This window comes from Pholcus phalangioides, unplaced genomic scaffold (assembly GCF_987345545.1).
Source record: "Pholcus phalangioides strain wild (caught in Gottingen) unplaced genomic scaffold, Ppha-v1.0 ptg000042l_1, whole genome shotgun sequence".
NCBI lineage: Eukaryota > Metazoa > Arthropoda > Arachnida > Araneae > Pholcidae > Pholcus > Pholcus phalangioides.
This window is the reverse complement of record NW_028301628.1, coordinates 26,022,363-26,035,035: the sequence shown is the minus strand read 5'-3', so window position 1 is coordinate 26,035,035 and position 12,673 is coordinate 26,022,363. Positions and strand designations below refer to the sequence as shown.

General features: G+C 36.1%; 1 protein-coding gene across 4 annotated transcripts in view; it reads right to left on the bottom strand.

Moving 5' to 3' along the window:
- The window catches only part of LOC149064699 (uncharacterized), a 73,751-nt gene that overhangs the window by 31,903 nt on the left and 29,175 nt on the right, over positions 1–12,673 (bottom strand). For 2 of the 4 annotated variants that reach the window (XM_089255220.1, XM_089255218.1), the window contains exon 2: positions 2,845–2,913. In XM_089255220.1, coding sequence (XP_089111346.1) covers positions 2,845–2,881 — 37 coding nt within the window. In that variant the 5' untranslated portion in view covers positions 2,882–2,913. Of the gene's footprint in view, positions 1–2,844; positions 2,914–9,184; positions 9,390–12,673 lie in introns of those variants that run through there. The other 2 variants (XM_089255219.1, XM_089255221.1) reach the window with 2 other exon arrangements.

Sequence of the window (12,673 nt, the reverse complement as noted above, 5' to 3'; positions counted from 1 at the left end):
ACATACTCAAATCCATTAAGGATGCATTTATCCCTTAAATGTGTAGCTTTGAATATGTATTGTTTAAACATTTATTGCTGTGGCCAGTTTGAAGGTAAAATTCAGAATCGCCTTTCCACATAACGTGAGGTCATATTCTTTCCCTTTTATATTTTGAATTCGCTGGTAGATGTCCCAATTAATGATGACTTTGTTTGTTGAAGAACATATGTGACTGTGATTTCAATAATTTGTTAAAAGAAAGATTAATGTGGTGAATATCTACTAAAATTTGTGTTTGTTTTCTATTACTTACAGGCTATATAATAAAAAAAAATTGTATGGCTATCACAATTTAAAAATATGACTACAGTAATTTGAAAAGCATAAAGCAATAAGAGAAAAAGATTCACTGGGATAGGCATGTGAAGTGTGTGAATTCTGATAATTGTCTAATGATTAAAATGTCTAAAAAAATATTAAAAAAATGCATCATTTCACAAGTCAGTCATATTTTTGTCATTAAGAACTGATATTTTTCCCCTAAATGTATGTGAAGGAAGATTGCTTCACTCAAATTTATTAATACAAGTCACTGCTTGTTAGGATCACTAATAATGTTAATGTTATCAATCGGGAATTGCTATCACTTTCACAAAGTATGAAAAGGACCAATATAATAACACGGGGAAATTTTTTTTGATAACTACTGGGACTTTGGTTTATGTTATCCCTTGAAATCTATAAAAGATGTAAGGAGGGAAGCATCTGATCTTATCAGTTTATATTATCAATTTTTCTCTGTCGAAAGCTTTTTTTGCACATTTTGAAGCTAAGGTAGATTCAGATTTGAACCCCCCCCCCCAATAAGTTATCAATATCTACCTGCAAGGCTATATTAAGAAGTCAGAAGCTGTACTCCACCTTCTTAACAAACATTTCCATACTCGGCTCAAAATATGTAATAGTTAGCCGAGCAGTAGTTAGCCACTACAATCCATGTACTCTATATACACACATGAAGCTACTTTTGCAATGGCTTACCTATGGCCCAGACAAATGTAATGTGAAAGAAAAAATCCCCACCCTTCAATTCTTGGTCAGTTTCTTTCTGTTGACCAGATTCACAGTTACTTGGCTGAAAATTTTCTCAGGGGATTTGTGGAGAACACTACACATTAAGAAGTTATTGTAATTCGTAAAACACATTAGACACTTCAATTCAAACTCCTCATAATGGCTGAATAATAATTAAAAAATGGAGGATTTCAGCGTAAAGCAAAAATATCATTTTTGAATACTATGGAAAAAGAAAATGACCCAATTGAACATTAGAAATTGAACAATGATGAGAGTGGAAGTCCTGTATTAATAGCAAAAGAATGGATTACAGTGAAACCTTGCTACAACGATACTCGATATAATGATAAATCCCTCTATAACAATATTTTGAGATTTTTAAAACCTCTACAATGATATTTTTTAATAATTTGATTTCAACTTTGTCACTTGTTTTCGTACTTCTGAATGTGCCTTATTACACCTGTATTTAGTACCACAGGATTACAAAGCACTACCGAAGTAATTGGTATTGCTACTTTCTGTGTATGACCGGAAAGTGCAATGTGGTAAAAAAATTTATGAGGGCAATGCATCAAAATAAATTTTATTAAACAACTGCAATTTTTTGCAGAGAATAAATACATAATAGCACATTTTCTAGTGGTACTAACAATGCTAATTTAGAAAAACTGACAACAGCATAAATTCGGATGCTGGAATTATAATGTCGTCTCGATATATAACAATATATAATCCCTCTACAACTCCCCTACCTACTAAAAAGAATGCCATTATATCGAGGTTTCACCATATTACAAAGGAAAGTTTATTCAATAAAAGCTAATTATCTTGTTATATTTGCAAAATTTGGCAATCCCTATAATCTGTCAACAGAAAAGAATCTCCAATGTTCAGTTCAATTAAACTCATAAATATACAGCGGAATAAATTCATTAAAATAAGAGAATTGAACCCAAAAACAGGCAGAGGTATGTCCGAACTTTTTCATCAGCCCTATTTTTGTGAAAATGGTCATTCATTTTGTGAAAAGCAAAACTATTTAATTCATCAGGAAAAAAAGAAATGAAATTTCAAGTTTTTGTTTTTTGCAAGGCTGGACAATCGCCAGGTCGTCATGGTGACTAAATGATTGGTATTGGTACCTAAAATTTTCTTCATGTAGTTACTAAATTGTAGGCTGAGAGCAGCACAAAATGTTTGTAATTTATAGCAGCATGTCTACCAACATGAATTAGGGTCACTATGCTCAGAACACATCAAGAGAAACATTATAACAATAATAACAACGTAATCCTTACGTATTTCCCAACAGATCTGTAAGATCTGTCCAGGGAATTTGTTAGTGTTAGTAGACATCCATGCCCGAACCGGGATTTGAACCCAGACCTGCACAGTGAGAATCTAGCTTCCTAACCACTGGACTGTCAGGCGGCAATGGATTGGATTTTCTTTTTTCTTCGAGTGAAAAATTTTTTGCCGCTTAGATTTTTTTGTGATTTGTCTAGCCCTGGTTTTTGGTGAAACAGAACTTAATTTCAGCAAGACAGACCATAGACGGCCAAACTATAGGGAGGGGGGGGGTGTAGCGCACCAAACCAAGAAAAGCACTGAATTCATCTTTGGCTGCTTATTAAAAAAAACAAAAAACAGGGGCACTAAAACACATGCTTGCCCTGGTTGACCGAATATCTAGTATCCCTGCTGATTACAATCAACTGCTGATCAATGGTGAAAAAATGGATCATGAGCACAACATTAAATATATAAAAATGATTTCAATACCTTTTGCTTGTGGCCTATATGGATTTGGCCGAGGCATGTTTTTCACAGTGTGAAACCCAGTTTTAAGATCTATAAAATAGAAAAAATATTTTTTAGAAACAACAATATATTTTATATAATTATTCAAATTTAATATAAATTACTCATGATAAAACAAACATGTAAGTAAACATGTAACATGTAAAGTAAATTGCAATGTCCCCCCTGCATACCCCCTCCCCTCAAATCAAAAAATAATTTTCGCAATGCAAAAAAAAAAGAGAAAGAATGTTCAACAATTTCAATCAGTGTTGAAATTTCACCAAAACTATATGGCCAATTGTATGCTGCAAAAGAAAAAAAACGTTGGTCCAATCAAAACCTATATTTGATATAAAGAAAATCCTATATAATGATTCACTCTTCATAGTGTTAATACATCCCATCTATAACAGGGGTACACACCTCCAGCCTGCGGGCCACATGTGACCTGTGGAAGGGTTCCATCCGGCCCAGAAAAGGTTACTCTGGTGGAAAAGTATCAGTAGTAAAAGGTCACCCATATTTCCTTCATAAAATTACAGAAAATCAGGACCCATTTGGGACGCTGCCAATTATTGTCAGAAAACTGTCATAGGTAAACAAAGCCACCATTCACAGACATCGCCAAAGGTAAGTAAAATAGCTAATTATAACCAAAAAGAACTGTCAGAGGCAAATAAAGTTGCCAATTATAGCTAAAAGAATTGTTCAAAGGTTAGTAAAGTTGCCAACTATAGGTAAAATTGTTGAAAAATTGCCAATCGCGGTGGGGGCTGCTGCAAGTTGCAACAGATTAAAATGTAATTTGCCAAAAAATGTTCAAAAAATAAGTCATTTAAATATAAACATATTCATATGACTATTACCAATTACGATAATTAGAGTTATATCATACACTTTATATGTTTTGAAAATAATCTCAATCCTTGATTTCAGACTTCAGTAAAGAATAAAAATTCAGGCTCCACTGAAAATACTGGAAAAGCAGGACATTTTTTTTTTTTTTTTAAAAGCTATCCTGCTAAAATGGTAATATTCCTTAAAATCACCTTATACATACAAGTTTCTGGCCCCCCATGAGCAACAGAAATCCAGCATACCTAGCACACGGACTGAAAAAAAAAAAGGTTGTGCACCCTTGATTTACAATAAATCCTTTATAATGATACATATATTTCAGGTCCTGAATATATATCTCCGATCCCTTGAGTATAGTTGCATAGGAATTTCACTGTATTTGCATACAAAATTTTATGACTTATGAGAATTCAACTCAGCCAATTGTATAATTTAGACTAGAGATGTAAAATTCTCGAGAATAATCTTTAGAATATTGATCATTGATCATTTTTGTCACACCACGGTCATTTTCTGTACATGAGGGCTAATTAGACCAGGACCTACAATTTATTGCCGATTCCGAACGGCAGGCTTATTTTTTATATTCATCAAGAGGTTGGTACGCTAACCCCCCGATGGGGGACTACCTGCGGTAGTAATTTTTTGCTGCGGTCAAGTCACCATTTGTTGTTGTACCCCTGTGTCAGGAAAGTTTTCTGACAATGATGAACCGGGTATCAAACTCTCGACACCTCTAAACATCCTTCAGTACTTTAGGCGAGTATCTTATCGACCAGGCTACCATGCCCCTAGGAGAATATTCTCTGGAGGCATTTCCATTACAAATAACTTTAGAATATTCTTATAAGTTCTTGATGAGAATATTCTCCTGTTATGTATAATATATAGTTACACACATATCCTTTAGAATATTCTCTGGAAGGACTACTACTATAAATTACTGAGGAATATTATCGAAAATAATAAAAATCATTCTCAAGTTATTAATAACAGTCTTTCAGAATATTCTCCTCGATGAGAATAGTCTCCGGTTATAGAAGTCCTTCCAGAGAGTACTCTCAAGAATATATGTAATAACATGTATTATAATAATTTATATATATATATATAAATTGAAAATAATTCTTATTATTTTCGATAAGAATATTCTGTAGTAATTTACAATAGTGATAGTTCGAGAGAATATTCTCGTTTCCGTCTCTCTTCTCTTCCCGTCAAGATGACGAGAATATTGAAGTTTGTAACTCACAATATTAAAATTCTGAAAGCAAGAAAATGAAACCAACGTGGATGAATTGTAGACCTTTTAAAGAAATATGAGTGATACAGAATTTAAGTGTATGTTGTACATTGAAGAAAACACAACTGTTCTGTATCATCTTAGAATGAAGGTGATTATATGAAAATCTCTTCCTTTATCAATCAACTTTGGCTTAATTTTTTTGTGTAGTGAACTTATTTGTGAAAATTTATCTAATTTTAAAATAATTTTTTAAGGTTTTAAGCGTAAGGTTTCTATATATATATAAAATCTTCATAACTAAACATTTAAAACTTCTCATCATGACCAAGACGGAATATTCTCATACTAAAAGTTGGGGGTGATTATTAAAGTCATTGGGGGTGATTATGCCAAAAATTGCTTTGTTTTAAATGTTTCAGGAAAAATGAAAACTGATTTATATTTCATAATATAAACAAAATTAGTAAAAAAAATTCATTATTTAAAAGAAAAATTAATATTCTCAATTATTCTCCAATTTTCACATCCAGGAAAAAATATTCTCAGAATATTTCAGTTCTCTGAAAATACTCACACCTCATTTCTAATTTTGAAGAATTGCTGTCATTGTATAATATAAGCCTACCAATATTCAATAATAACCAGGTGGGGGGGGGGGGGGGGAGTGGGGGATGCCATGTGTCATGGTTATTTTTGACAAGACAATAAATTCATAGACCACATGTGATGTGAGATTATTTCACCGTTTTATAGCTAAGATACAACTGTCATGAAGTATTTGGAACTTCCATAGTACCATATGCTACATTATGCTGAACATACTAGAAGCAGGTGTTGCTCTGATGCATGTATAATACACATACAACTAGTCATTCAAACCCGTAATAAAAGCTATTCAGTGAAAAATTTTCAAACCAAAACTCAGAAAGAGAACAAAAACATGATGCAATATTGTATAATAAATTTACTAAACTTTTTATTTTCGATTCTGTTTAAGTGAAGATATTTTGTGACTGCATCAGTTAATTATTCATGGGGCAGTGGAGTTTTATTCCTGGTTTGTACCCCCCACCCTAAGGCAAAATGTTCTACAACAAGCCCTCAGCTGGCTGAAAATTCCATAATAGTGTTACAGAAGAGTTATTTTCTTAAGTTATTACTCAGATTTGTTTTGCGCGTACACACCACCACAGTTTTCGGTATATGTTGCTTTGTGGGTAAGGGCCATGAATGCTACTGCATCTTCCATCATGGGAAGGGGAATATAGTCTATGCTTGTTATAGCGACAACTCTATTACAACAACCGGGAAGACTAGTTCCAAAATTTTTTGAATAGCGATTATCTAATACATTTCCCTCTCGATATAACAACCACCCAATATAACATTCATTTTCAATTTAACAATGGGGATCGTTATAACAAGTATCGACTGTATCAACAACTGCAAATATCTTTGAAGTTCTTGTAATGGTATAAATGAGGAACTTGTTTTCAAAAGGGAGCACATTTCCCTTTTCTTCGAAATTCATTTTCCATCGATTTCTGAATCTTTGGGATGACTGCTGTCGGATTATGCAAACAGGGTTTATTCAAACGGGAAGGGTTTTGGATGCCATTCAGAGCACCAGGCCATCTTGATTCACTGGCCCAGCCACGCATGCTCCAGGGACTTTGTAAGAATGAGATTTTTAGATAGACTGCTTTTTCTCAGCCCAAGATATTTGGGAAACCGGTATTTTCTGGATGTTATGCTCAGGTTAACTCATGCCACAGTGCGTGAAGTAAGGAAGTCAAGGCTCGTGTCTCTAGTGGTGTATATGATATCATGCTTGCCGGGTATGCAAGAGGGCCTAGGTTCGAGTCCCGGCGGAGACAATACGACTTTTCTTTCTGAGTCCACCTCAGCATAATAGTCAAAAAATATCGGTTTCAAGGTTTTCAGCTATAATTTTCTAGATTATGTAAATTGGCAGGCAAATACTTCTAGCCAGGTAAGAAGTGTTATTTAAACGACTTTGCAACAGTACTATAGACCGGAATCTTTCAAGCATGTCACAATGAAAAATTTTGCTACAATAATACTCTAAATGGTGATAAATTTCTCTCAAACAAATTTTTTTCAAATCTTGTTTGGAATCACCTGTAGCCTTTACTATGATGAACTATAATAATATGATTTACTATAACATTATTTTTTAACGAGATTTTTAAGCAGATAAAATACATTTTAATATATTTTCAATATATATATAGGCCTATTCCAATATATTTTAAAACCCGTCACATTTCAGTCCTTCCGAAGGTGTCTAACATTGGTATTTTTTAAATATTGGGGGTGGGGGTGGTGTCAGGCAACTGCCCCGGGCAGAAAATTTAGGGGTGGTGGCAGTTTTAAGTGGGAATAATTGCACTATTACAAAATTATTGAATTTTAAAGTTGTCAGGGAAGCAAAATAATGTTTGGCCCAGGCAGCGAAAATCCAAATTATGGCTCTAATCACAAGCACAGATGATTTTTTTCTCTCTCCTCATAATATATATCATTCTTTTTTGGAGTCTTCCACAGTCGAGTCCGTCAACTGTCTTTGACAATGCACTCAGCAAATTATGAAGACACGTAAGTTATTAAGAATGATGCTCTTTCAAGCCATTTCCAAAATCAGTGATCCAAAGATCTCTACCTAAGGGTCCTGCTTCAGGATGTGTGTGTGTGTAGTGGGGGGGGGGGGGGGTAGACATGGAACACATTCCAAATATTTCCTTCATTCCTCAATATGTAAGGAAATTCATCAAGGATATCGTTTCCACTAGCAAGTAAAATATAAATTTTTTTTAATGCTTATGCACATCAGGGAGCATGAGCTGCCAATTGCCATTGTGACAAATTACAACAAAATATTTCATTTGACAAATAAATAAAAGATAAAATTCCCCAAATCGTGCATCTATTTGGTCTCTTGATGGTTGAATTTTGAGGTCGCCATTTGTGTGTGTGTGTGAGAGAGGTTTAGGAATTCACATTTTATGACGCACCAATTTGGCTAAGGTTCTCTCGCATTTGGCTACAACTTTTCCCATCTGATAAGCCAAATTGCTACAATTGATAAAAAGTATGGGGATAAAAGTAACCGTGATATAGGCTTACATCTGTAATACTTGCTCTCGCAAGAACCATTTTTAACTGAGTAAAATGTATTTTACTCTTTCAATTATTCCTTTCAGGAACAATCATATTTATAAGACATGTATGTATGGTATCCACAAGCTCACATTATAGACACTGTGAGCAATGTAAAATATACGCTAACAGATAATGACTGATCCGAAGATGTGACTCTATGCCACCGCCCAGCTCCCTCATCCAGAACAATGGCTAAAAAAATTGACAATGGTAGATAGAGCCTGGGTGGTGCACAGTATGAAATGAAAAGTGACTCTATGCTTTTAATGTAGGGACATCCACATTTGTGACCTCTTTACATGCTCTTTTGAACCACTTAAGAGGACTGCCAGGCACTTTCCACATTATCAACATTGTAAAGCATTGCTCATTTGACACTTTAATCCCCGAAAAACAGATTTTTTTTTTTTGACATTTAATTGTTAACCATTTCTACCCTTCAATTTACTTTCAAAAGGCACCCCCATGAAAAAACAGGTTTGGAAGCCCACCAAAGATCCCAGCCCAGGGGGCCCTGCTCGAGGATATAAGAGCATTGGTACCGTTTTAAATTGGCAGTAAAATAGATATTTTCATCTCACAACTTTTCGTTTCAGGAACAATCATAAATAAATGGTCACCATTCAAATAAATGATTATTTAAAAGACAATTCAAACTGAACATCCCTAACTAACGCATCAGTAATGACACCACTGGCTCTCACACACACAAAGCCTTATAATAAATTTTTCTTTAACCACGATTCCATAACTTAGCAAGGGGTGGAAATGAGAGGAAACCATACACACGTAAAACATGCAAACAAAACACTATAAACCAATCAATAGAAATAACGGACGCTTATTGAAAAAAAAAAAATTGCTAGACAAAGATATAAATTGAATAACTAATTTCCTTTTTCCCCGATATACTTTCTATCTCGACATCGCATTCACAAAATACAACACAATAAGAGCTATTTCTAATAATATTAATATCATGTCAATGCCGGACATGGGAAACTAATGTATTCAAAAGTAAACATCACATACGGGAAAAAAAAGGTCGCTCTCGCTACAGGCAGCGGCGTAATTGGATCCAGTGACGGCAGTCCGTGTATAATAAGATGTCAATATTACCGGCTCCTCGCAGTTGGCGTAATCAACATCAAGCCTCTCTCCAAGGCCGCATTGTTCGTTTTACAGCAGCGGCAGCGGTATCGTGACGTCACGGTGACGTCATACTCGGAGACATGTGACAGCTTTGGCCTTTATCCTGCTCTTTTTTTGGCGTGCTTTATTGGATTTTTTTTTTTGAAATAAAAATTGTACAGGGTGTCCCATAAATTCGTAAAATTGAAGAAAATGCAACTTTGGAATGCTGCTTGCGAAAAATTTGTGCTCAAGAAGGGGATTTTTTTGCTTTGATATATAAAAAAATTTCGTTCAAATTTTCGTCAATAGAGAGCACTGCACGAAAGATATCACGAAATTCTATTTTCTTCACCCTGACTATACGCCCGTATTTCCCGGAAGAGTCCCAGTTTTGTCCAGCCGTCCCGACATCCATGGCCCCCACATGGGGGAGGGGAAGCTGACAGGACTCTAGCCCTGACGCCCGGGACAATTCTCGTAATTTTTTGCTTTTTCACGCTATACATGAACTATAGAAGGGCCCGTGAGAAGTCTGACCAGCGGGCCCGCGAAAGATCCGAGCCTAGGGCCCTATTTCTGGATGTGGGGGCCATGCCGGGACAGTTATCATTTTTTGCTTTTTCACGCTATAAATTAACTACAGAAGGGGCCCGCGAAAGATCCGAGCCTAGAGCCCTACTTCTGGATGTGGGGGCCATGCCCGGGACAGTTCTCATCATTTTTTGCTTTTTCAAGCTATAAATTAACTACAGAAGGGACCCGTGAAAAGTCTGACCGGGCGGGAGGGGGGTGGGCAAAAGATTCCAGCCTGGAGGGCTCCGCTCCAGGATGTAGGGGCCATGCCGACATCCTTGCAATAATGTACTGGTTTTTCATTCATTTTCAACAAAGCCAACTTAAACTGCTTATTCTTCAAATCAACGACTAAAATTATCTTCCCAACTCAGAAATTATATCACGATAACTACGACTATAAATAAGAATATTCATCTGATAATGTTGTGGCTTCTTTTTTAATTCACCGCAATTTGCAGTAGCGCTCCATTTCGGCGACTTTTCTGTGATTTCAGTAATGGTTGGCAACTTTGCTTACTTTTCAGGATGATTTTTGACAAAAATTGGCAGTCCCGAATTTTCCCGAATTAAAAAACGTGGGATAAATTTTTTCTCTGCACCAAAAATTCCCCCCCCCCTCTCCTCGTGAGAATTGCTTCAGGCAAATCACATTCAAATTCATTCAATTTTTATGAATTTTTAAACTATTTATGAATTTATGATACACCCTGTATTGAAAAACTATTCATACACAACCTGACCATATTTCCACTGGAAATTAAAATACATGAAATTGACAACTGTTGCCACAAATGATGCCAAAAGCAAACCAAGTTGCCAACTGCTGAAAATTCAACGATTGAAAGAAATCAAGCACTACGTTTTCTGAACCGAGAACAACTCCGGTTTGCCGCCTTTGGAAAACTACTACCGCAAATAACATTGCCAATTATTGCTAAATTTGCTAAAAAAACACCATTGGCGGGAAATGAAGCGCAACTGAAAATAGCAGTGAATAAGTGGTGAGTATAATTTTAATCCTTGGATATCAGCGGAGAGGGGCCGTTCAAGTATTACGTAAGCAAATTTTTAGCCATTCCTGACCCCCCTGCCAACAAAATTTCGTCTTCAGCTCAGCCCCTCTGAATCCTAACTCATATTTTCATAAAGGGTGGTTGATGACTTAAGCATTATCCAAACACCCTTCCCCCCCCGTCATAAAAAGTCAGCAAATCGGGACCCCCCCCCCCCCCCCGCCATCGATGATGACGTAATACTTGCACGGCCCCACAGTAAAAATTCAGTTTGACTTTCTTGAAAATACAGGAAACAATGGGACATTTGTTAGAAAAAAAAGTCGGAATGTGTGGCCAGAATTACGTCAAAATACAGGTCATATGGTCATCTTATTCTTACAACGCATATTTTTTTGTTGCAAATTGACTTTATGTAGCAGCTTTAGAGTCTTGAAAAAAAAAATGCTCCAAATTTTTTTCTCAAGCTTTATCTAGTTTAAAAGCGGCTTTCATTCACATACATACAAATTTTAAAGTCTTCATTTATTCGGATAGAAATTGCCACACATTCTTCCAGGTCACCAAAGCTTCTGACAGCTTGGCCAATCGCCATTGGCTTATAAGATGTCTCCTACTAATTGCGACTGTTCAAGTATATGAGCAGTTTATGTTATGTGCTAAAAGTATTACCATCTCTATTTCGAATTTGAAACTAAAAATAAATAAATTAGGATAAATTTAAACGTTGAGTACTAGGGTTAATTTTGTGGAGATCGTTTAGATAATTTGTGGCTGTTTACTTAAACAATTTTTTGGTCTTCTATGATATTTGTATGCATATCCTCAACGGTGTAGAAAATAATAATAAAATTGCAGTAATTGAGGCCCAACAGGGAAGAGTAGATATAATCTCAGAAGAAACCAACCAAAAGAGAAAATAAAGAGGAAAACCACGAGATTCTCTCCTAAAGCGTTTCGACATACAATGGGTGCCGTTTTTAGAAGATAAATAACAACTATCACGCTGACCGGGGTTCCCATTTGGGTTGGTTTCAGAATTTTAACTCTCGGTTACTCAGAGGGAAAAATACGACCGTCGTTCAAGTTAGACGTCGTGGTCAAAATGAAGCTGAGTGTCTGTATTTAAGTGTGATGCAAAAGGAAGTTAATAGTCCCTGTTAAGGTATATATGTGCTTATACTCGTTTTAACCGTAGGCATAGCTCCCACGAGGGTTGGGACTGCTGGAACTCCATCAGTCCAGATGCTTGGGACGATTCTTATAGTTTCTTTGTTTTTTACACACCGTATAGCAGGTCCCCGCTAGGGCCCCCAGTGGGTTCCCTATCTCAGTGATCGAACTGTTTTTCCTACCACTGCATCAGCAGAAATAATATATAAGGCCTACTATTACTACAACAAGTACTATATTGCATCTCTTATACATTCCTCTTCGGAATTTTTAACGAATCGGTACATGCCGGAATGTGTTCTGAGTGTTAGTATATAATAACTCAATACAAAAAACAGCGACAAGGACAGCTGGAGTTAGATATAACGGCAGGGCAGAAACTAGATGCTTGATCAGCCGGAGCACGCACACAGTTAGGCATCCTCTCGTAATGTTAAAGGAGGAGTAAAAGGGTCAAAGTCGCGCCCCCTCCTCTGGTCCGGCTCTCGGGGCACCAGACCCGTCTGACCCCCGTAGCTGTGGGTTTGTATAATGATCTTCATTACCTTCAATAGCCTAGAGCCCATCAAACCCCAAATCCGGTCCTGGGTAACTGTTATAAAAATTTTGGTCCACAGAAAAGAAT